Genomic DNA, 24,588 nt, shown 5'->3' with positions numbered 1-24,588 from the left:
ACTACAGGTCGGGATAGTCTGAGAGCCAGACCAAGCAAACCACAACTACAAGGTAAATCGAATAAGGATTTAACCAAGCAAGCAGCAGAGGGTTCTAAAAAACGCTATGATAAACAAAAACAAAATAAAGATAATGCAAAACAAAGGAGAGAATCTCCATGTTTGGAGACCTCTGGGAAATGCTACAATTTGAGAAGTAGGGATAATTAAAAAACTCCTAATAGATACCAATATATTGATACACGCCAATCTCCTTCCTTTCAGGACTCACTGGATAAACGCAGGGAGGGGGCGGGCGTTCCGAACAACAAAACGAGTATGTGGAACCAAGAAAAGATTCACAACGCTCACTGGAACCTTCCATACAAAAGGAAGAGAAAGTACCTCAACAGAAAGTGCAATCCAAAAAGAAAAAAGTGGCAGAAATGTCGGCTAGAAATGTCACACATAAGTGGAACTTTACTGAAAAACAGGAAGTGGGCAATGACTCTGATAGACAGTGCTACAGAGAGCTTTGTCATGCATTGTCGTCATGCATGTTTTGTAAAATCAACAGGGGGCTTTAAAGCGAGCCGACCTGACCCTCGATACATATCACCACATTCTGATATCGTCACCACATATAGCGTGGGCAAATTATGTCAGCAATGGTTGACATTTTCCACATTAACAGCTGTTAAACAACACCTTAGTCTCTTGTGAGAAAACACTGACTTCCAAGATTTCTTGTTAGGTCCAAGAAAACCACGCACAAAGAGCTTCTTATATGAAATATGTAATGAAATATGGAAACTGTCACAAAAAGAAGCCCCCTCCCGGGTAAGGCAAACAGATCAGGAAAACTTACAAAAAGCTCTAGCTGATGGAGAACACTTTATCCAACCACATATACACACTTAACATTTTTGTTTCACCTACAGTTGGCATCATACAAAATGGCATGTCATTTTTACAACATAGATAGAATGCGCTTAGGTCTATTAAGCAGTCAGGTTGACCAGTACAAGTTCTGAAAAGTGGGTGTGTGTCCTGGCAACATGTCAGCTCCAGGGAATTGTTTGCCACATTAAATCTGATGTGACAGCAACAAATAATGGCTAAGAAAGAAGCAATATATATTTTGTTAAACATCAAAAAGTTAGAAAAGTTGCCTTTCACTGTGGCAGAAATACCAACTGTAGTTTGGTTAATACACAGGGTTCACAAGCGAATGTGAGACTTCTGTAAGTCATTCAATGATTTGAAAACAACTGTCCTTGCATGGAGCATGTAATGCTTCTGGTGAGAATTGAGCCTGTTATCTAAAGCAGACCCATGTCACTTTGATTCGTCCGGCATTCCGGGTGCTCCTGAATGGGTGTTACATGATGCTGGATGAAATCATCTGTTGTGGAATGCAAGCCAGAATTGCCGACGTAGCTTTGGTCTCCCAAATTGTTACATGTTGCGGAAATGTGCTTCCCCACCAACACAAGTGAAATAAAAGTACCAGAAATTTGGCCTCATATTTCTACTTCTAATAATGTAAATGTTGACAAGCTGAGCAGACTAAAAGCTTTCTTGTTTCAGAAACACATGGTGCTTACATCTACCCGCGAGAACTATGCCCTTCAAGTGGGGAGGTCGTCTGCAGAAATACAGTGCCTTTTAAATACTAATTTTCCAAAATATTTCGGTGTACTCATAGGTCACATCTTTAATGCATCTAACAGCCCTGGGGCTGTACACTTCTTCAAGGCCGTTGGTTATAGTTTTATCAGCATCTTTTCCTGTAAATGTGGCGTAACACCTTCAGCCGTATACTCAATTTTTCTAGCGTCTTTGGGGGGATTCACTGTTACTTTGGCATTAATTGGCAGCATTTTTCTGTTGCTATTCTTTCTTCGCAACGGCTGCCCATCTCAACAAGGAGGACTGATGGCGCTTCCACCAGCCCAACTGTCGTGAATGAATAATGTAGTATTTCTACTTTGGATGCTGGTCTGTTGGGGTTCTCGATGAGGGTTCATTACAAGACATGCACATTAAGATTGCAATTGCTATGGGAAGCTTGCTATTAGCCGCCATTTGTGGATCACGTGACTCTTGGTGCCTGGCACTGCATGGGATGCTGCCACCTTGGCCGGAGCTATGGCTGAGGCTACAGTGCTCCCTCGCTTTCCTTGTCAACAAACTGGTTTCTTTAACTTCTGCCGAAGTGGGGTATTTCCTGGATTCAATAACAATAAATGACATTGGCGATTTTCCGAAAGACCAGGTTTATTGTTGACTTGCTGACATTTGGCCTGAAATGAAGTTCGAGTTTTGCAAAAATTTTAAATAGACCTTTTTTAATGTGACTCATATTTTAGTCTGTTTTGCTTGTTGACATGGACATTTAATCTCATTCACTATATTTTAGCTTGCGTTTAGTAATTACTGTAGGATAGATGATTTATTGTAGACCTCTGCACCTTTGAACCGATAATGGGAAGGGTGTTGTGAGGTCTGTGCCTTTTTACCTTGTTACATTTCCCTTTTATTCCTTTTATTATTTTAGCAAAGCTTCATTTTAGTGGAGATGTATTTTATTCCATTCATCAGTTGTCCTTCCTTGCAGAATCTGCTGTCCAGTTCTTTGCACAACATTTTCATCATGTGCTCAACCAAAGGATGTACATGACTTTTAATTGGGTATTGCCGGGCCAAAGGGTACATGTCTACCCTACACAACAAATGTGTTGTCACGTCAAGGAAGTTCTTAGAACAACAGAGATGTTAATATAAAACATCACACTGCCCACACCATCTTGGAGAAGACATTCCAGTCTTGCCATCTTATGCTGCCCCTCGTCACAGTTTCTGCGGAGACCTTTTGGTTTCTTTTCATCTACATGGGAGGACTCTCACCAGGCTAACAGACCTCTTCTTTACCTCCAAACACAGGTATAGGGGTTGGGCTTCCTTCCCGGGACTAGAAGGGCAGACTAGGCTGCTTGCTCTCATGTAGAAACTTAGTCGTGTAGGTAGGAATGTTAGGCACGCTATTAAGACAATATGGCGTGACTCTTCTTGTGTTTTACTCTTTTGGTCACAGCTGCAATAACGGTGTGTTTTATTATCCTCAATATTGCAATTCATGCCTTTTCACATAGAACGCAGTTACTACAATAAAACTTATTGGATCAAGATTCTGCTCCTACCTTGTCTTTGCATGGAAGAGACTTGCATAGCTGATAGGAAGGGGTACGACCTGTTTCACATAGGTGAAGTACCGAGATGCCCACTTTGGAGTAATAAGTTGGCTACTCCCCTTAGTGGGAGCACTCTAGACCCACCACAAAGATAAGTAACTCTCTCTGTTCCTTTGTCGGATACATGAATTTTCTGTTGTATTGTCACCAGCTCCTTTTGCAGCCTTTTACACACCAGAGAGGATGTCATAAAATCTAGAAGTACCGTTGTAATGCCGAGGAGTTCACACACACTCCTGAGACCTTACTCTGTGTCTCTTCTATACCTTATACTTCTAGGTAGGTGACATTAATGTTAACTTATGTATTTTTCACTTTATTTTGAGGGGCGGAGTCTGGTTGCTCAACTTAGAAGCAACATATGATTATAATTTTTGTTACATCGGTTTCAGATGAGACGGAGGACTTACACATCCTTTTTCTCTACATACATGCCAGATTAATTATCGGGGAGCAAGACACAGCGCCCCCAACACAAGAATTTACCCAAAAGAACTGTTTTGTTTATAGATCGCACCGTAAAAGATTTTGGATCCATTCGTGCTGACTTATGAGTACTCCCTCACGAAGACTCGGGGATAATAGTGTTTTGCCCCCGTCACGTGATTCCCACTACTCTTTCTCTATTGATCGTACATTATCTTGAAGACGTTTACTTGATTAGGATAAGCCATTTATTCATGTTAACACCTTACTTATACTTTGCCCTGAGGAAGTCAATGAGATTAATTTCTCGGAGCCGAAACACGTGTTGGCTGTTGTGATGACCACATATGGAATCTTTCTGATGTGATGAACATGTATGAAAACCTCGCACAAGAGTAAAGACACTGAACTTTAACTCTGTTTGGATTATATATTGATTCTCCGAAGACCAAGAACCTAACTGCACAGACTCTTATCTTATTTCATACGAGTGCCCTGGCCTTTTGAATCAGTTTGGTTTTTCCTATTGGAGAAACACTGGAGGTGCTGGGAGGACCCTCCGTTCCGGAGCACCGTATTTACTATCTATTGTTAAAGAACTGTTTTGGTGATATTCTGTTAGCGCCTATCCCTATAATTTCCCCCCCTTTTCTTCACAACTTTTAAGTAACTCTCTCTGTTCGTTTGTCGGATACATGAATTTTCTGTTGTATTGTCACCAGCTCCTTTTGCAGCATTTTCCACACCAGAGAGGATGTCATAAAATCTAGAAGTACCGTTAATTTACGCACTGAATAACTTAAATGTATTGTTTGTGCCTTTGCAATCCCTCCCCTCCACCTATATTTCTCCATGCTGATTTAAAACCGCCTTTCCTTCATAGAGTGTGACTATAAAGGGCAACTCCCCTCTGCATGTCCCAGACCAGAGGCTATCCGCCTTGTATACATAGGGTAAGATAAGCATGAGCCAGCACCCCATGCCATAGCCATTGTAACATTTGCATGTAAGTGTATATTACCAATGGCATGATGTTTACATCTTTGTGTGCAGTAATGTGGAGTGATGTGACACATATATTTCACTTTTTTTATTTATTTTTTTAACTCTGATCTTGCTTCTCCTTTAGGCCATACCTCTAGAGCATAACCAGGTAGGCCGCTTGTACTTTTGAAAATTTACCTTCTCATTTTTAGCATATCAATATAGCCCCTCATGTATTAGGGATCCTTGACCCTGAAAAATGCCCCAGACCGTTTAGGCTCTTAGCGCGGGCAGAAACATGTTGGTCCCCACTTTTTTAGACACTTTGAATCATTAAACTCAAAGGTGTCCCCACTGTTCTTTTAACCTTACCTACAAACATCTATATTATTAAATTCTTATATCGAACAGATGATTTGTAAGGTAATTTTATTATCTATCACACCTTTCAACTGGATCCCTTGACTTATCCAGCAAGATAAATTTCAGCACTCCCTCAGAGTTCTTTTAACAACGAGGTTGAGTCCACCCAGGTAGTATCATCTTACCTGGGTGGGGCTAGGTGGTCATATGATGAAGCATGACACTTTAATGTGTGTGACACTACCTAGTCCGTAAAGGGAACTCCCTCACACACACAAATGACACTCCTGACCCTCTATGTCCATGAAGGCAACCGCCTAACCGACGAACCCTGAATAGGCTACAAGAGACCTATTCCCTATACCCACCACACACTTTGTGTCTACAGTTCCTTGATGAAACAGGAGTCTGTGTGGTGTTGTATTACTCCAGATACTCTCTTTTTGTGTTATAATAGTACAACCTGTTCCACCACGGCTTCCCTGAAGAGTCTGAGTGTCATGCAATAGGCTGCCACAAATCACTTCTACCTCTGGTACTTGTGAGGTGTTGCTAGCTAGCCGGAAAGGGTTAGACCAACAGCTGGATCAGATCCAGTCCCCCACGCTTGGTGATGCTGCCGCCCAAAATCCAGCAGTCTTGTTACCATAACGGAAGTCTACAACACAGCAAGGTAGCCACTTCTTTGCCTAATTGTTTAATTGTGTATTTACTACACTGATAGCAGAACAAAACATCAGGAGGAATCAAAAGGTTACATCTGGTCAACCCCCTTTCCATAGCTCACATCTGGAATGCCAATCGGATCCCGAGGTGCGCCCTACACAACTTCATTTGCAGGTACTCCTTTAAACGCAAACATGATAAATCTCCATCTGATGAAGCCACTTGTGTAATTAGAAGTAGGAAGGAGTGGTCCAGATCAGGTTTCCCAGCTCACCTCTAGCGCAGAAGAGCGTGATCTTAAAAGGTGGAGGCAATTGTGATGAGAGATTGAACTTTGTTTTGTCGACAAATGTTCCTAAGCTAACCAAAGGGTTGAGAGAGGATGAGGAATTACTAATCAATAAATGTATTCACTATATAAGATCCACACGTAATTACTATTCAGTAAGCCATTCAGATATTTCATATGCAAAAAGACATCGGTATCCAGCCTTCAACTGGATGACTATGACTATATGAAGCTTGGATTAAAGGATCCTAAATTGGCAGAAGGGTTTGTGGGGTTGGAGTTTTGGAAAAATCCCCTGGAGGGAACTTCAATGCAGTATAAATTTAGTCTCCCTCTTCTCACATGCTAACTGTGATTCACTCCCGAATAACAATCTGGGGTTGTCGGTGGTGGACTGACTTGGAGATAGGAGTCATCTTCCACTAACTAGAGATGAGGAGTCCTCAAAAGATATGGACTTTCACAACATATACCTTATACTGGAATATCAGGCTCACTATATTTAAGACCTCTGGGAGTGACCGACATACTTTTAAAATCTGGCCTAGTTAACAAGCTGTCCAAGATAAACATCTTGTCCTGGAACCTTGCAGGGCTACATTCTAAGCTTGTTAAGTCTAAATGGGATTCCTTTATGGATCAATTCGATATTTGTCTGCTCCAAGAGACATGGAGCATGGATCGCATACATAGACCAGGCTATGTTAATTTTTTATCCCAGTTTCTTTTAACTGAAGGTGGACTCCCCTTTGGGGGTCTTGTAGCATGGATACGTACCTCTTTGAACGTAGCACTGAGCCCCATACATAGTTTACCCTTAAAAATATAATGTATAAAAATTACTGGGGGAGAATAACCTTGATATCTGTACAACGTATACAATTAGGTGGATAGGGTAAGAGGTGGTGGAGAGACCCCGACCCCATAGCAAACTAAGGGTGCACAGGGAACAATCTGATTTGTATAACTTTGTGATTATTGCAGGTGATTTTAATACCATCTTTGAACCCCTGGACAATTATGGACACTCCTTCTCAGAGGTAGAGGATGGGGAATAAGGGCGTCCCTTCTCTTGATATTCCGCCGCTGAAGACATGGACTCAGGATGCATACCAATTGCTTTCATTTACATTATTTTATGGCCTGTGGGCTTGTAATTGGCGTACAAAGCCCAACCAGCATGCACTACTTACTTACAATTGAACTAACCATACCAGCATGGTTGATTATATTCTATTTTCCCTGCCTTCATGAACAATTGTAGCAGTAGGCATGATTATTATGAGGACTGATCATGATCATAATGTTGCAGTCTGTAAAATGACAAACTTGATTGGGCACTAGGAGCAAGGTACATTATCACGTTCTATTAATCCAAATCCAAGGAATGACAGGCATAGACTTAAATACGGTAACATGGCATCTAGGCCAGAGACTGTGGTAGTCGTGAATAATGCCCTCCAAGAGGCTATTGCGACCTTAAAGTATCTCTCACCTTTGCAAGCCCAAATTCAGGAAGTTGGGATAATTCATGAGAATCTTTTTTTAAATGTTGGGGGAGTGTTTTGTCCAGAGGTGCCCAGGAACCAAATATCATGGGAACACAGCCATTAGATGGTATAATAGACTGTAGGTCAGCAAAACCAGGGCTATGCCTAACTTTAAAGGACGGGGATCCTGTGCGCATTAGGAGACAAAGGAAACTATTCAAGCAGGTCCAGGCAAAAGCAAATGGCAGATGGGAAAGCCTGATCTGAGAAGGAGTTATATGAGGCTGGGGCCTCAAAGGACACCAAGAGATTCTGGCGCCTGGTAACTAATAGAGGCCAAAATGCTAGAGACTTTCTGGCAAACTCTATTCATCCTGAGACATGGTATAAGCATTTTGTTGAGTTATTCGATTCCCCTCTGGGTCTTGTTTTAGAGGGTTGTGCACCAGAAGATCTTGGTTTACAGGCATGTTCACTGACACTAAGCACTGATCAAGAAGAAACCGAATCTGCAATTAGCTGTGTTGCTTTGGGGGAAGTGGCGGGACCGGATGGGGTTTTGGGTGATCTATTTCTTGTGGAGCCAGAAAACTGGGCCACATATATACATTTATTATTTAATGCAATCCTTAAGGGGGCAAACATTCCATCTAGTTGGAAGGCTGCAGAGATAGTACCAATATACAAAAAGGGTTCTAGGGATTCACCCCTACATTACAAACCAATAAGCCTGATAGATGTTATCCAGAAGGCCTTTTGTAGACACATCTTAAACAGATTACAGGACTGTATAGAAGAGAAGGACTATCTAACCTTCAAGCATGATTCTGGAGTGATATAAGCACTATTGACCAGGTTTTTAGGTTTATGACCATATACTGGAAGACGCCGAGCCACAAAAAACACATCTATACTTGGTCTTTTTGGATCTTAAATTTGCTTTTGACCTTGTACCTCGGCATAAACTCTGGACGGTGCTGAAAAATGATGGTGTTTCTGATGATCTACTAAGCATCTTGATGAGGCTACACCAGGACACCCACGCACCAAGTCCTATATGGCTCCTTGGGGGAAATAATATGTACAGCAACACACAAAGGGGGTGGGGGTGTCAAGGCTGTGTACCTGCCCCAAACTTATATTCCCTGTGCCTTAATGATGTGGTGGCCCACCTGCAAAACTACAATGCTATGAAGATCCCAGGGTGGAAAAAATCCCTCCTTTTGTTTGCAGATGATACCCTGTTGGTGTCTAAGACCCCGATGGGCCTGTAGACACTGGTTGATTGCTTTGTGGCTCTTTTGCATGGAAAGGGTTGTTAATAAATCACGCAAAAAACACATTTAGGCTTTGAAACCCACACAAGTCCTTTAGAGGATCCATTACTCTTGAGGGAAGAGATCTTGAAAGAGTGACAGAATTTGAGTATTGTGGTTTTAGGGTAACTAGTAGTATGCTCTGGTTCTCCTAGGTTAAGAAGAGTAGTATGAATTCATGACACTATGCATCTGGGGTACAGAGAATGTATTGGGCCTTGAAAACCAAGCAGATTTCACCTGCACTTAAACTGTATAGTGTGTAGGCTGAAGGTAGTGCCCTATATGGAATAAAGTTGCAGGGATTTACAGGTCTGACTAGTTTGGGAAAAGCCGCAAATAATTTTGAAAGATCTTTGATAGGCCGCCCCAAGAGTACACCCTTCCTACCTTTAAGGTGGGATTTGGGTGTTGAATCAATTATTGATAAAGCTGAGTTAAGACCACTTTTGTTTTGGAGGAGGCTTAAATCCACGCTGACCCTGGTAGAATATCATAAAGCTCGTAAAGAAGTAATTGAGCTAAATAAGAATTCCAAGGCTATATTTTGTCTCCTGCAGCTAGATTTTTGTATGTTAGATTTCAACATGACACTGCCATTACAGTCTTCCTGTGAAAAATGGAAATCTAAGCAAGACCAGAGTATGGTTTGCCCTGAATGCAAGCATTCTGATGAGAATCTGCAGCACTTTTTCTTTTGTCTGGGTATGTAAAGCCTAGGTTGATTTAGATTATACCCATTTGCAAACAGCTGGGGGTTAGGCAGTGTGTGGTGGCCCTGAGGCTGTTGAGAGAAGAGACCAGGGAATCTATTGTTTGAGCAGCTGCTGCATATCCTCCATATTAGAGCTAACACAATGAGACAGTCTGTTAACTTCTAACAGATATTTTTAGGCCTAGCCATCAGCTGCACTTTTTTCTGAGGTTTGTTGCACTGTTCTCAAAAAAACAAAATGTGGGAAAGAAATTAGGTGTTTCAGTTATAATTCCCACATTGATACCATGGTTTGTTCCTAGTGAACTATGGGCATTGCTTAATCCCTAGATTAGAGTAAATATATGTGACAATGATGTGAATCGAGAAGGAAGCTTATTGAAAGGACTCTGTGCTGTTCTATGTGTGCAAACTGTATAGGTAATGTGTTGGAAGATAAACCTCCTATCTATTGCTATGTTGTGATTTATGATGTTTTCATTTTTATATGATTTAGTATGCAGTGTACCTCATTTTGAGTAAACTGCAATGTTTTTATGATGATGTTTGAAATACTTAGTTTTATATTTGTATCTGCTGTTTGTATTGTGCATTGCACTATAATTAAATGTAATGATTTCAATACCAAATAAAGCATTTATGATTATGAAAACATATGAAGACCTGACTATTCCAAGTGTCAAAGGTCACAGGAGATGTCTCAATCCCTGACCTTAAATAAGTGTAGTTTTGAGATGCAGCACTGGACAAATCTCTTCCACTTGGCTACATAACATGCACATGTAGTATGCACATGAGCTTCATGTGGTATGCCCATACAGTCATCAGAAAGCGTGATCAGTAAGACCTCAGGCGCTAGTTCACTAGGATGAGCTCCTTCGAGTTTGGGTCCCTGATTTCATCATGACGTCATATGAGAAAGTCTGGCTTTATTGGCAGCCTTTGCGTGTGGACTGATGGGCATCTCTGGAAGCACTGAGTGCAAGGGATTTCTGGCCTAGGTTGGGGCCACCAACACGAGGGTTATGTACCCTGCTTCATCTTCTTCACTATATACTGAATGAGAGGAAGAGGAAGAAATGCATCAGCAAATAAACCTGACCAGTTCATCCATTTTGCATTGCCCACACACTGTCGATTTGGGGTACCTAAATGTGAAACCTGGGACTTTTGCATTTTATGAGGGTGAGCAATGATGTTGACAGCTGGGGTTCCACATTGCTGGAAGAATGCGTGGGACTTGTGGGTGGAGTTAGCACTTGAGGACTTGTTGTTAAGTGTTGCTTACCAGGCCCTCACCCTTTGAGGAAACTAGTAGACCTTAGTCCACATTCCTGGTCACAACAGGCAGGTCTTCTCCCTACTAATGTACAGCCGCAGCTTGACAATTTGAGAGGCTCAAGTTCTCTTTTTAAAACTCATTTCCAGACAAGATGCGATTGACTGTCTGAGTCTTTGGGGTTTGTGATGTGAGGGGTTACCCCCTTGTGAAGTGCCCATTCTCTAGTTCTGTTCTTTGTCCAGGAAGCAGACGGGTACCAAGACTCCAGATATCGCTGCAGCGGAGGCAAACATCCATTACCATACAGGGGACTTTCCCATCCCAACAATAAGGTTGCCACCTTAATGATTTGTTAAGTACCTTTATTTTAGGCTCTGAAATGCAGGGGGTAGCAAGGAACTGTCCAGATCTGCTCGTGGAGTGACATAACATGGTTAGAGAAAGTTTAAACATATACAAATCAAAATTAATATATTAACCCTTCAGTCTTACTCTTTAATGAGAAAAGGCTAAAATTACTTCATGAGACTCTGGTTACTGTTCTGTGGATACTCCTATTATTTGTGATCTGCTTGATATGTGTGTGTTATGCGTGTGTTTACAGCAGGGAATTGCAACTGGAAAAGAATCCATTTAGCCAAACCCAGCAATCTTCGGGGATGAGGGCAAACAAGACCTGGACCAGCGTGAGCATTTTTATCTTTCTGCTGCAAAATAGAGAGATGGTCTTCCATCAGTCACTGAGAGGATGGTTGAAGGTATAGCAGAGAAGAAAGAAAGGGTAGACATACCCCTTGTGAGCAATCTGTAGGACCCACCCGTCTAACGTGATCGCTTGCCAACCTGGCAAGAATTGGTAGATTCTGCCTCCCGCTGGCTGGCTGTGTTCCTGCAAGGGCAAGCAAAAGAGGTTTGGCAGATGGGGCCACAGGGAGGATGGTAGGCTTGGTGGCTCGCTGACCTTGGCAGTTGGTGTGGTGGGTATCATGGTCTCTATTGCGAAACTGCTGGGTTACCTGTGGGGTTGGCAGTAAGGGATGCTTTGGCCAAAGTGGCAAAAGGAGCTTTGGAACTGTTGTGATTAGCAAGGTGGGGCAGAAAGACCCAAAGAGAGAGCAATAGTCCTGCTCTCTTTAAAACGCTCAATCAGCTTTTTCCCCAAACAGGGAAGCCCCATCAAATGGCATGCCTGTCAGGGAAAACTGGACATCAGTGGAGAACCCAGTCGATTGCAGCCATGCAGGGTAGCGAATGGCAAAACACTGGTGCCAATGACCCGCCGTATGTAATCAGTGGTGTCCAAGCCACAACGGATCTTGAACTTGACAGTATCATGACCATTTTGAATGGCATGAAATAGTACAGAGCGAAGGTCTTCAGGCACACCTGGGAGGACTCGTCACCGAATCCCAAAGAGAATGTGAGTAGCTTACCAACAAACAGCTGGCATTAACAGATCGGAGGGCCAAGCTGGTAGAAGTAAAGACACACTTGCTGTGTGTTTCCACTAGCTTTCATTTTAACCTTGTCACTGGAACCATGTTATACTCAGCTGATGACCCCATAACAGCGAAACCAGATATGGGTTGCTTGTGTTATGGTTAAGGGTGGACCTGGCTTGGCAGTTCCGAATGGAGTGTTACCACTGGTGCAGGGTCAAGACTGATTTGCATACGGCTGGGTCCAAACTGAGGTGGCATGGTGTGCACATTAACTATAGACGGGAATGCGCTTGAGTAATTGCTTGTGACTGGGATTAATTTAAATATTCCATCCATCACTTTTTGTATACTTTAATATGTCACCCTAAGTGGGATGGGTATGCTCAAATGTGAGTCCTGTGCACTCTATGTCACTAGAACCAAACTATACCTGGTTGATAACAGGGGTAAAACTGGTCCTTGGTTGCTTGGGTTCCTGTGCAGGGAGGACCTGGCTTGGCATTTTGGGCTGAACTGTCCCCATTGAAGCTGGGTCACGACTGATTTGCATATAGTGGGTCCAAACTGAGGTGGCATGGTCTGTTAGTTGTTGGATAGTTGTTGTTTTAGTGCCAAATAATTTATTAAATTCTATTTTCTTAAATTGGTGTCAGATTTTTCCTTGTGTTTTCACTTTATTACTGTTTATTACTGCATAAACACTTTACTCATTGCCTCTAAGTTAAGCCTGGCTGCTTTTGTGGCAAGCTACCAGAGGGTTAAGCACAGGTAAATTAGTGACCTTGGTGGTTCACCCAGACAAGGATTGAGGCTGTTGTTTGAGAAGATGTCACGCTCATCTCAGGCCTCAACCAGAAACCGAATTTCTCACAAGTACTACTATGGGTGTAGCCCTCTTGTGTAAGAGAGCCTAGAACTCTTGCCCTAATAGACAAAACATGTATATGACAAGTCATGGTTCCTTACAGATGAAAACATAACGTCTTGGTCAGAATGAGAAAATGAGGAGCAGAATGTAGTATGGCCTCCTCAGTTCCTTATACCCTCAAACCTACAGGTTTTCAGTCCTCTGAGGTGCCTGTTATGTGTTTTTTTAAATTTTTCGATGCACTGAGTAACAGACAAGATTATGTAAAATCAACATCAGGGCAAGGTTCATGGGGACCAGTAACGAACCACTCATCACTTGTGCCACACATCTACAAGAAGCAGGACCACCCACCCTCAACACACTAAAATTAAGGGATGCTCGAATGAAAATCTTGCCAATGGGGCAGCTGGTGCTGCTTAAGTGTAAGTAGTCAGGATCATGGCAGGTAGTGGCTGTCCTCTGACAGGGTTCTCAGATGCAGGGCAGTCCAAACAGTTGTCAGGAGGTCAGAGAGCGAAAAGAGATGAACAGCAAGGGTTGAGATAACCTTGTCTTAATTTGGCAGCCTTACCCAATGGTAACCCACCATTAGGACAAGCGTTCAGGCCAACCCAATATATAATGATATCAGACGCCAACTGCCAATGACATTTAGTCTGCCCATTCCAAGCTATGTTACAGGGCTCTATATTATGCTTAGCCTCAAGTTTAACGTTTGCCTTTACATCAGGGTTAGTGCCCTGCATCTGTTTTATATCTGTTTCATTTTGAGCATCATGCTGGTGATCCTTGCAAAGTCACTTGACCTCAGAGTAAAAGAGTACCGTCAGCTTTCCTTGAGCTTCAAGAAGGGTCTGTAAACCAAATGGTGCAGAATATTTACAGGACCGTCCAGAAGAGCAAGGTACTCTCTAAGTGGTTTATGATGCTCTTGTTTTCTGCTGCACTTAAATAATTTAGGAAAAATTGGTCTTTCTGGGTTGTGTTTGTCTACTGCTCTCTCCCAACCCGAATCCTACTATCTTTAACTTATGTCCAAAAGACACATATGGCCCTGAATGCATTTATGCAACTTGGGGTAGCAAGATCTTTTCTGGAGATCATGAACCTGGAGAATAGTTGAATCCAAGCTGTGTGGGCATTTTTTCAGGTACGTGGTGTGTTCACATAGGAACCATGGAGAGTACTTTTGGCTGGGCCCAGATAGACCAAGGTGGCTCTTTTCTGAGGGATGAGGAAATAGAGTTTTTGCGGTGGTGAATGCAGTGAATGCTAAGATGCTCAAATTGGTTTTCTTTACTTTGGCTCTCTGCTTTCCCTGTTACTCATCTTTTTGGGCACTTTGACACCCACTGACAAAGCATGGATTCTTTCAGCCTGGGATTATTCTGCAACTTTAGAAACCTTACTTTCATTTCATAAGAAACTATATAAAAGCAAGTATATACACTTTTAGAAAGGACTTGACAGCGTCATTATTTACAGGATGACAGAGCAAAGCATGCAGATACATTGCACCTATATGAAAAGTAAATATGTCTTACACGTACAGAGCTTTAAAAATGTACAAGAATGTTCTAATCCTTTTGGCATTCAGAGCATGGTAACTCCTTCTCTGGAACTCTGTAGAAGATTCTCTTCATTCTTCTGAGAAAAGATTTTTAAATCCATCAATTATTCCCTTTTAAAAGGAAAAGGGATCTCCAGCATATGATATCCGTAGGGGCAATGGCTTGGGTGTCTCCTGAACCTGCTGAGTCTGCTTCTTTTTGAAGCAGTGTGCCAACGATCAAAAGAAGCAGAAAAAGAAGTAAACACAAGGCTGATGGAATTTGCAGAACCCATTGTTGAAATGAAACACCAGATTTAGCCCCTACTGGGCGTTCATGTTTGCGCAAGGCCAACTAAGGAGGTTTTGGCTGCAGTATCAGGCCAGGAGTAAGATTGATAATGTTGCTGACATTTTCGCTTTGCACCATATTTGACCCTAAAGGTCTTAAAGGTTGTCAGAAGCTGTTTGGTCAGCTAGGTCACCTGCCTGCGAAGGGCAGATAAACCCCGTAACGTAGCCCTTAAACTTTCAATACTGCTGGTGAAACTGCCCAGAAATCACCAAGCATGCCACTGCAGGACTTGACTTAAAATGTTCCATACCAGAATTGGCTCTCTCCATATGGCCAGCCCCCATCAAAGACCATGTCCCTCAAGGAAGCTTGGATGCCTCCAGGCTTCCCTATAAAACGGTAGAAGCATTTTAAAGTTACAAAAGCCTGAGAAGTGGTGGTTCAGAGCTGCTTTGAATGACACAGAAAGAAAGAAGTGCTGGAGTGATGGCTATATGTGCCACTATGTCGTCATGTCTCGGGGGAGGATGGAGTTGTGATGGAAGCCAATGGTACATGGCAGTGCGTAGGAACTATGGCGTTTTCTCAGGATCCTGGGAACATTAAAAAGTGAGGAATCTGCAGGCAGAAATATATTATACACATTAGGCTCCTAATGACTCAAGCCAATTTGATAAACTTGCACTAAGAAAACCCTATATATCACTCAATGTGGTGATCTACATGATTGCACATTTTTATTAATCCACTCTTCACTTGTACATACTCTTGGCTACTTGAGTTTCCCTAAAACTAGCCTTTTTCCAGCAGATTATTTTGGATCCATACCTTCAATTGTAACAAATCTGTGATTTGCTTTTTGTATATTGAAATCTACAGTCATATGAATTCGAATTCATAGATCCATTATTTTGGATGTGTGTTTTTTTCTGAATGATTTCCTGTGGTGATTTCAAAGTGGTTTAGTGATGAAACTAGTGTTATTTACTAGACAACAAGTGAGGTTGTAATCTCAGTAGCAGAGCAATGTTCTAATATACTCATTTAAAACATTTTACTTTACAACGAAACAGACATATAAATTCATAATTATGCAACAGTCTTGCTGCTCATATGACATTGACGCATGCTTACCTACCTGTATAGAATACATTATAATTTTAAAACAGATCACAGGAAAATCATTTGATTCCCAAAGTTTGTGATGGTCCAGATGTCTGCAAAAGAAATGAGCCCAACTTAAGAAAATAATGCAAAGAAATACGTTTTCAAGCAAAAAAAATATTATCTTTAAAAAAAAAATGTAAACCGTACATAAAGAGCACATGTAAGCAGGCAGAACCAGACATAAGAGCACTCTGGATAATCAGGTCTGTATTGCAATGATGACATCAAATACAGAAAGAATATTTTCCAATCTAAAAGACTATAGCAATACATTATGCAATACAATGCATTATAGCAAATTATTATGCAAAATAAATTATGATTCTTCTGTAAATTATTGCTTAATTATACATGGGGACTGTTATAAAGGTAACCGGTCTCCACTTCTTTAAAAGGTTTCTTTATTTAGCAATCAAGAAGTTCTGAACAAAGCGGCCCAACCACACGACAGTCTGCCCTCACCGGCCCAGTGCCTCTCTCCAACTGCCGTTGTTCCATCTCCACCCCAGAGTTCCAGAACTACACATTCCAGAATACAACACATCCTCCCCTTTACAACAACACAGAAAAAAGAAAAAAATATATTATAATAAAACGTTATAGATGACCTGTGAGAAAGGAAAAGTGGGAGAAAATAACAAAACACAACCACTGGAAAAACAATTAATTACACATAATCTTGAAGATAGGCCGGGCTCTGTGTCTTCCTGGTAGACTTCCTCAGCAACGTTTTAATCATTACCTCACTGTCTCTGGAGTTGTCTCCAACTTTGGTTGAGTTTCCAATTAACACATTGTCTCTAAAATTGTCTGTGATTTGGTAGAGTTTTCACAGCCATCCTGATATTCCTGTATAACTCCACCTTTATATAGAACAACTCTATTTAGATTCCATACCCGATGATCACAGGTTTTGACAGCATTGGTGAATATCTTGATAACTCTCAAAGGTTTGGACAGTTTACAACCAGCAATAGACATACCAGGGCGTTTTATCATGACCAAATCTCCAACATTTACTTTAGTCACCTTAACAGCATGATTGCGATCAAACCGGTTATTGCTTTTCAGCACCTTGGATAGCTCTCTCCCTTTTACATAACTATCCTTATTAACACGAACCGCATTATCCAGGAATTTGTTTACCCAGCCAGGTTCTAGTATAGAGTTGGGACATCTCCCACGAAACAAAACAAACGGAGATACCCCCGTGGTCGTGTGTGGCATCAATCTATATATTCCAACTCTTTTAACTACTTCCTCTTTCCAGTTCTTGTTGTCATTCTTGGCTAATGCTATGGTTTCTTTCAAGGTCCTATTGAACCTCTCAACCATACCATTGGCTTCTGGATGGTATAAGGCACATTTTTTGTACTTAATCCCACACATCTGGAGAAAGTCTTCTATTTCTTTGGAAACCAATTGGATGCCATTGTCTGTAAGAAGAGGTTCAGGTAAGCCCTCCCCTAAGAATAGATCTTTGAGAAAGCATATCACACACACAGTTTCAATATCTTTAGAGAAGTGAATTTCTGGCCACCGAGAAAACATGTCAATAACGACAATGATTAACAACTGATGACTACCACCATGTACAGGACCAAGTATATCTAAAGGAATGTCCTTCCACGGCTTTTCAGGCCTATTTCTTAACAACATGGGTTGAACTCTTGGTTTCATACTCTTCTCACTCACTGAACACTGTACACACTCTCTCACCATCCGTTCAACTTGGATGTCTAAGCCAGGCCACCAGTAACTAGACCTCAATCTTTCCTTTGTCTTTGAAATCCCAGAGTGTCCCTCATGAGCTAAATCCAATAGCTCTTTTCTCAATATGGTTGGGGGTACAAGTCTAGTACCCCGTAGCAGTAACCCATCTCTGGTTGCTAACTGGTCTTTTATGAGCTAATAATCCTTGCACATGTCTCCACCTTGCTGTTTATGTTTCCACCCAACTGTGATGAGGTTAATTATTTTTTGTGGGGTAGAGTCTTCTTCCAATTCATGCCGCCATCTATTTTCCGAGATCGCCGCCTGATTGATCCCACACACCAAATCTAGTCCCTCCTCGCAAACTCCCTCCTTAAGTGAATCTGAGGTGTCTTCAGAAACCAATCTGGATAAGGTGTCAGCTATAACATTCTCAACACCAGGAATATATTTCACCTCAAAGTTGAATTCTTGGAGATCAATCACCCACCTGGATATTCTAGAGGAAATGGAATCTACCCTTTCTTATTGAAGACTTCACACAAAGGTTTATGGTCTGTCCTGACAACGAATGTGGATCCCCACAACAAGTTTCTAATTTTTGTTATGGCCCAGTGGACTGCAAGCGCTTCCCTCTCTATCACCGAATACTTGCTTTCAGCACCTTTTAGACTCCTCGATAAAAACATAATAGTGTTCTGAGGATTACATCCTCCCTGTTGTAACACTGCTCCCAACCCCTTTAGACTAGCATCAGCTGTGATAATGGAACTCTTGTTGGGAAGTTTCTGAGACAAGGAGCCAACAATAATTTCTGTTTGATCAAGTTAAATTCCTTTTCACACACCTCATTCCATTCAAAATCAACTCCTTTTCTTAGAAGGCCTCTCATATTATAGGTGATTTCGGCAAAATTCTTAATACATTTGTGGTAGTATTCAACCATTCCTAAAAACCTCAAAAGCTCTTCTTTCGTGGAGGGGGAAACCATTGCCTGAATCATGTTAACAAGATCAGCTTTTGGGGCAACCCCTTCACCTGTTATGGTGTGTCCTAAATACTCAATCGTGTTGGTACCAAATTTGCATTTTTCAAATCTGACTGTCAAATTGTGATCATCTATTCTCCTTAGGACTTGTTTGACTATGTAATTATGTTCAGCGTGGTCTTTCCTATAAACAAGCATATCATCCTGATAAACGCAAACCCCTTCTAAACCTCTCAGGATTTTCTCTATAACCCTCTGGAACACGGACGCCGCCGAGATCAGGCCAAAAGGAAGTCTGGTATATCTAAAAGTGCCTTAGGGTGTTATGGAGGCTGTGAGATCCATGGACGCTTCAGTGAGTTGGATTTGATGATAGGCTGAAGCCAGATCAATAGTGCTAAACACTTTGGCATCCCCTATCATCATTAACAATTGACCAATATTTGGTAAGGGATACCTGTCTACAATGACCCGTTTGTTTAGCTGTCTGAGGTCAACACATAGCCTGATAGACCCATTGGATTTCTTAACCATAACTACTGGGGCCAACCAAGAAGTGCCTTCCACCTCCTCAATGATGCCTTGCGACTTTAATTTAATTCATTTAGCATCTCTTCTCTGGCATTAACTGGAATATCCCTAACTTTGCTGCAGAAGGGAATGGCATCTGGAGCAATTTTAATGTCATGGTGATAATCTCTTAAGCAACCCAACTCACTTCTGAACACCCTCAGGAATTCTTGAAACAGAGATTGATGAAGCACTGAATCGGAGTTCTGGAGTGACACAGATTCAACATGGCAGATGTCTCTCAATATAATGGGATCAGCACTATTGGGATCCAACATGACTCCAAGGTCTTTCTGGTGCCACCAGCTAATGATACTATCACCCTTTTTAGAGACGTAAATCTTGCCTGACGTGAAACGGCCTTTGAATTCAATTAGACCTATGAAGTAGCCAAGTAGTGGGATCACTTCACCCCCATAGGCACATGGTTTGATATCAGGTTTAAGAAGAGTGACCTTTCCCTTTCAGACAACGAGAGAAAAAAATCACAGGAGACAATGGTGATGTTGGCCCCAGAATCAAACAAAACTTGTGTCTGCATTCGTTCCACTGCAATCAAATCAAGGGGACCTCTATTCTTTCCTACCTGAAGGACAATTTGTCCACAATCAAAGTCTCTAGAATCTAGGTTTTCATCAGTACCAGTGTGAACCTCACAAACTTTTGATTTGGCTTTGCGTAACCTGCAGACAGAAAAGAAATGGCCCTGCTTTTTAAAAAATGAACAAATTGATCTGAGAGCTGGACATTTCTTATCGTTAGCAAAGTGGCCTTGTTTGTCACATCGAAAACATAGTTTGTCCCTCATCGTAGAGGAAGATTCTAACACTTTCTTTGGTGTATTGACGATTTTCTTACTATTCTCAGTTATAGTACAAACCACCCCGAGGATTCTCCACTAGAAGAAACTTTCTTAATTACATCCACGCAATTTAAAGAGTGTTCAATCTGTTTTGCAACTGTCAGGACATCATCCAAGGAGGGTTCATCCTTAAGCCACAGTTCTTCCCGAACCTTTTCAATATTACAACCCAACATGAATTCGTCTCTTATTCTCTCATCTGTGAGCGAGCCAAATTTAAATGAGGAAGAGAGACGTCTGAGATCTGTACCATAGTTTTCAACAGATTCACCCTCCCTTTGTAGTCTTTTTTCCAAAATAATAGCGTTCTAATATAGTGCTGACTTTAGGAAGGTAATGGATGTCCAATTTCCGTATGCAAATTTCAAATTCATTCAGATTTATTGCTTCACTGTCTGGAATATCTGGAAGATGATCAAATACTTCTTGACCTTCAGACCCTAAACAGTAAAGTAATAAAGCAGTGCGTCGATCAGCACTTAGCGATGTACCGCACACTTTGGCATACCTCTCAAAAACCCTCTTCCATTTTGACCATTTAATGGGAGGCTCCCCCGGAGAAGACAGAAAAAATGGAGGTGCTGTTACATTTTGCATTTTGACCATTAAGAGAGTTGGAATATATAGATTGACGCCACACACAACCACGGGGGTATCTCCGTTTGTTTTGTTTGGCAGGAGATGTCCCAACTCTATACTAGAACCTGGCTGGGTAAACAAATTATTGGATAATGCGGTTCGTGTTAATAAGGATAGTTATGTAAAAGGGAGAGAGCTATCCAAGGTGAGGAAAAGCAAAACCCAGTGTTGCCCAGCTGACAGGAGGTCTGGGATTGGTAGGGTCCAATCCATGTGAAAACAAAGCCCTACTGATACCCTGCTCTCAGCCGGGGAACCAACGAAGAACCCTATAGTGGAATACCTTCTTTATCTCTCATTGAGACTTTTGTAAAGAGCTGAAAGCTCCCACATATTTCAACATTTCCTTTAAAAAAGATTCGCCAAAAAGCGTGCTATTTGCCTCAGGCCCTGATTCACTGTCCACTAGTTCTTCAAGCTTTGGGTCTATCTGAGGTTTCTTAGTTACATAGGCACCCTCAGCCACATAAAAAATTGTTGTCAGTGGGCCAGTTAGATCTAAAAGTCTATCTTAACACATTCTTAGACCCTTGTTTAAACCTTCCCTCAGGTCTCCTCCACCTTTACCCAGAAAGGCCAAAGTCTGTGCATCCAAATCGGGAGTACCCATGATTTTATTCGTTAAATTGAGTCTAGGACACTCTGAATGTAGCCACATCCTCGCATCTTTAGTGATCTGCTTTCGTATCCCAACATATTCTGTGCCGTGCGGTGCTGGAGTACACTCAAGGGAAAGTGGATGCTTAATCAACATAGGGTCTAACTTGTAATCCCCAAGTGGATCTGCAAGAGACCCTGGCTCATCCTCTTTCACATCAATATAAGGTCCTGACCTTTATGACAAACCTGCTTCCCCTTCATCTAGACAAATGCTGAAGAACAACTTAACCCCATTTCCGCAATGCCAAAAGAATCATCACAAAGAACAGACAAATGTTTACGTGTTTTTTTATGTTTCTTTAATATTCTTTCTGGGCCCTTTTTCTGGTTCCCTTTTGATCGTCTCCTTTCCTCAAAGCCAAAAATAATCTTGTCAAGCAGGGGAGCGCGTTAATAAAACATAAAATGCGTTCTCCTACAAAACAAAAGCCCCGCACTCCCAAGAGCTAACGGTCAGGATGTAACCCGTCACACGCTGACCGATCAAAGCTGCATTGACTACAGCAACAAGAATCCTGAAACCATTAATTATCCAATAATACTTATTTTTTTACCAAAGTTAAATGTGTCTATCAAACATCCAGCTTCACAATGACACATGCCACAAAATATAACGTAATCTATTTCTCATCCACCCCATTCAAACACCAACTGATAAGCATTAACGTTTTATTAAATTTACTTATATCTAATATTCGTTCACGTCAAGTACTCTTATAAGACTCTGAAGGTCATGTTATAGTACTTATCTCTGTGAGAAGTAGCATAAAAGAAGGAAGATGTTTGGGTTTTCTTGTCTTTTGTTGATGTTTTGGAATTCTGTTGAAGTGTTATATTCTTTAAAAGAGCTTCCTGTCTCCGCACCTGCACTGAGAGACGTGTTATCATGGCAAATGGGGGAAATGCATAGCCCTCTACAGCAGTCCTGTAGAAACGCGCCCGTGGCAGCCGCCCCAAGGTCGGGTCTCCAGCTGAAGCATCTGGGAATCTGGTGGTCTGGCCTTGAGGCAAAGAGATCCACAGCGAAAGGGCCCCAGAGGTCCTGGAGGGTGCGGAAGAGGTGTAGCTGCCACAGACTAGCGTCGCTCAAATGTCTGGAGTGCCAGTTGGCAAGCTGATTGGATTTTTCCGGGAGGTGTTCGGCTATCACCAAGATCTGATTTGTGAGGCAATATTCCCAAAAGGATCAGGCCAGGTCCGATAGGGACTTGGAACGGTGCCTTCCAAGTCGTTCATGTATTGCACCACCGCAACATTGTCCATCTTTAGGAGGACACGGCACTTCGCCCAAGATTTGGTCCAACATTTGACAGTGAATGAGCCCACGAGGAGCTCAAGGCAGTTGATGTGCATTGATTTTTCTTGAGATGACCACCGTCCTCCGGTCATTACTATTAATACAGTACCAAATCATACATTATAAGGATACTGCAAATCACCTCAGAGTTCCATGACCTTAGAAAGGAACTCGCCCAACAACCTCATCAATCAATATGGTCACGGAACTCGTCAATGACTTGCATTATGCTTATAAAAAGAGGCCGTTTGTACTTTATCGCAGACATACAACTCATGCCACTAGTTGTTGGCTGCTTTAAAGAGTAGATAAATACATTTGTGATTGGATGAACTGAATGTCTTCTAAAGGCAACTGAAAATACTATTCAGAAAAGAAAGAACACGATAAAGACATGAAGGCAAAATGTGAGGCAATATAAATATATAGATTGTATAAGATAACTGAATCAGATTCCACAGGTGCGGTTTGCAGAAAACACATTTCAAATAATTGTGGTGTGCTCTCAAATTCAGTGGGAGATGATTACACAATTGAACCACAGTAACGAACAAATGACCAGCTTTTGTTAAGGCCACTTAACGTTTGTAGCTTAAGCTTGAAAAGATGAAAACCCTTTAGTATTGTGTATTTGTGACATAGATGACTTGAAAAACATACCAGAAAAAAAGGGTGATCTAATATCCCACTGTGACACAGGTATAAATGAATAGCAAAACTGTATTGCACAGCCTTTTTTTTAATGGTTCAGGCTGACAGACAAGAATCTGTATGACAATAAATGTAAGATATTAGAGCTGCGTATTGAGTTCCTAAATTCTATTCATCTAATAATTGAAAAGATATAACACCACCATTTGAATTGATACATCTAAAAATATGACAATTGTCAACAGAAACAGTGGCAAATAGTGAGCAAAACAGTGCAGGTGGCTTATGGATAGAGGATTTAGTTAGAACGTAGTAATAAATACAATTTAAAAGTACACAATTGAGATGCCTATATATATTTTAACAAACAAACGTCATATTTAGGTTTTGAAATGAGGCATGTGGTAATGTTAAACCCCAAAACTACTGAATTACAACAGTTATAGTTTAATTAAATAACTATAGTCTGCTTCCCCATCATACACTGCTCATGATCTCACAAATTACACCACTCATGCCATGTTAAAGGACATCATTGATGACATCACTAATTATATTTAAATAACATTTTTGAAATTACTAATGATGTCAAGCAATGATTCTGACAGAGTGCTATGGGGTTTGTGAACAAGCAGAAATACAACAACCTAAATCTATGGACGGACTCTTATAAGCTTGTCTGTGAGATTACAAAAGATGCAAAAGAAAGATGTATATTTCAGAATTGAGCATTTTTTAAGGATGCCATTGTCACTTGCTGACAGCAGGCCACTTAACATCACCGAACAATAGATCCTTTGGTCAACCTTTTGCTCTGAAGAGGGGCTGAAGGCTGAGCATGCAGGTGCAGGAGGTTATGGACAGGTGGTCCCAGGGTCTGACCACTGCGGCAAATCCTCTTTGGGCAAGGCCCTAGGCCAGTGGTTCCCAACCTTTTGACTTCTTTGGACCCCCACTTTATCATTACTGGAGCCCGCGGACCACCACTGAATCTTTATTGGAATCCAGGGACCCCCCACTAAGTCATTAATGAAAGCTGGGGACCTAATCTGTTAATATTATTTAATTTTCTAACCAGTCGCGGACTCCCTGAGGAGGCTTCGCGGACCCCCAGGGGTCC

At 41.5% G+C, this 24,588-nt stretch overlaps 1 protein-coding gene across 2 annotated transcripts in view; it reads right to left on the bottom strand.

The window, feature by feature from the left end:
* The window catches only part of EFR3A (EFR3 homolog A), a 1,082,041-nt gene that overhangs the window by 372,402 nt on the left and 685,051 nt on the right, over positions 1-24,588 (bottom strand). For both annotated transcript variants that reach the window (XM_069220764.1, XM_069220765.1), the window contains exon 9: positions 16,060-16,138. In XM_069220764.1, the coding sequence (XP_069076865.1) occupies positions 16,060-16,138 (79 nt within the window). The remainder of the gene's footprint in view (positions 1-16,059; positions 16,139-24,588) is intronic.

This window comes from Pleurodeles waltl, chromosome 2_2 (genome assembly GCF_031143425.1).
Source record: "Pleurodeles waltl isolate 20211129_DDA chromosome 2_2, aPleWal1.hap1.20221129, whole genome shotgun sequence".
Lineage (NCBI taxonomy): Eukaryota > Metazoa > Chordata > Amphibia > Caudata > Salamandridae > Pleurodeles > Pleurodeles waltl.
The sequence above is the reverse complement of the archived record's forward strand: the minus strand, read 5'-3'. Positions and strand labels throughout refer to the sequence as shown.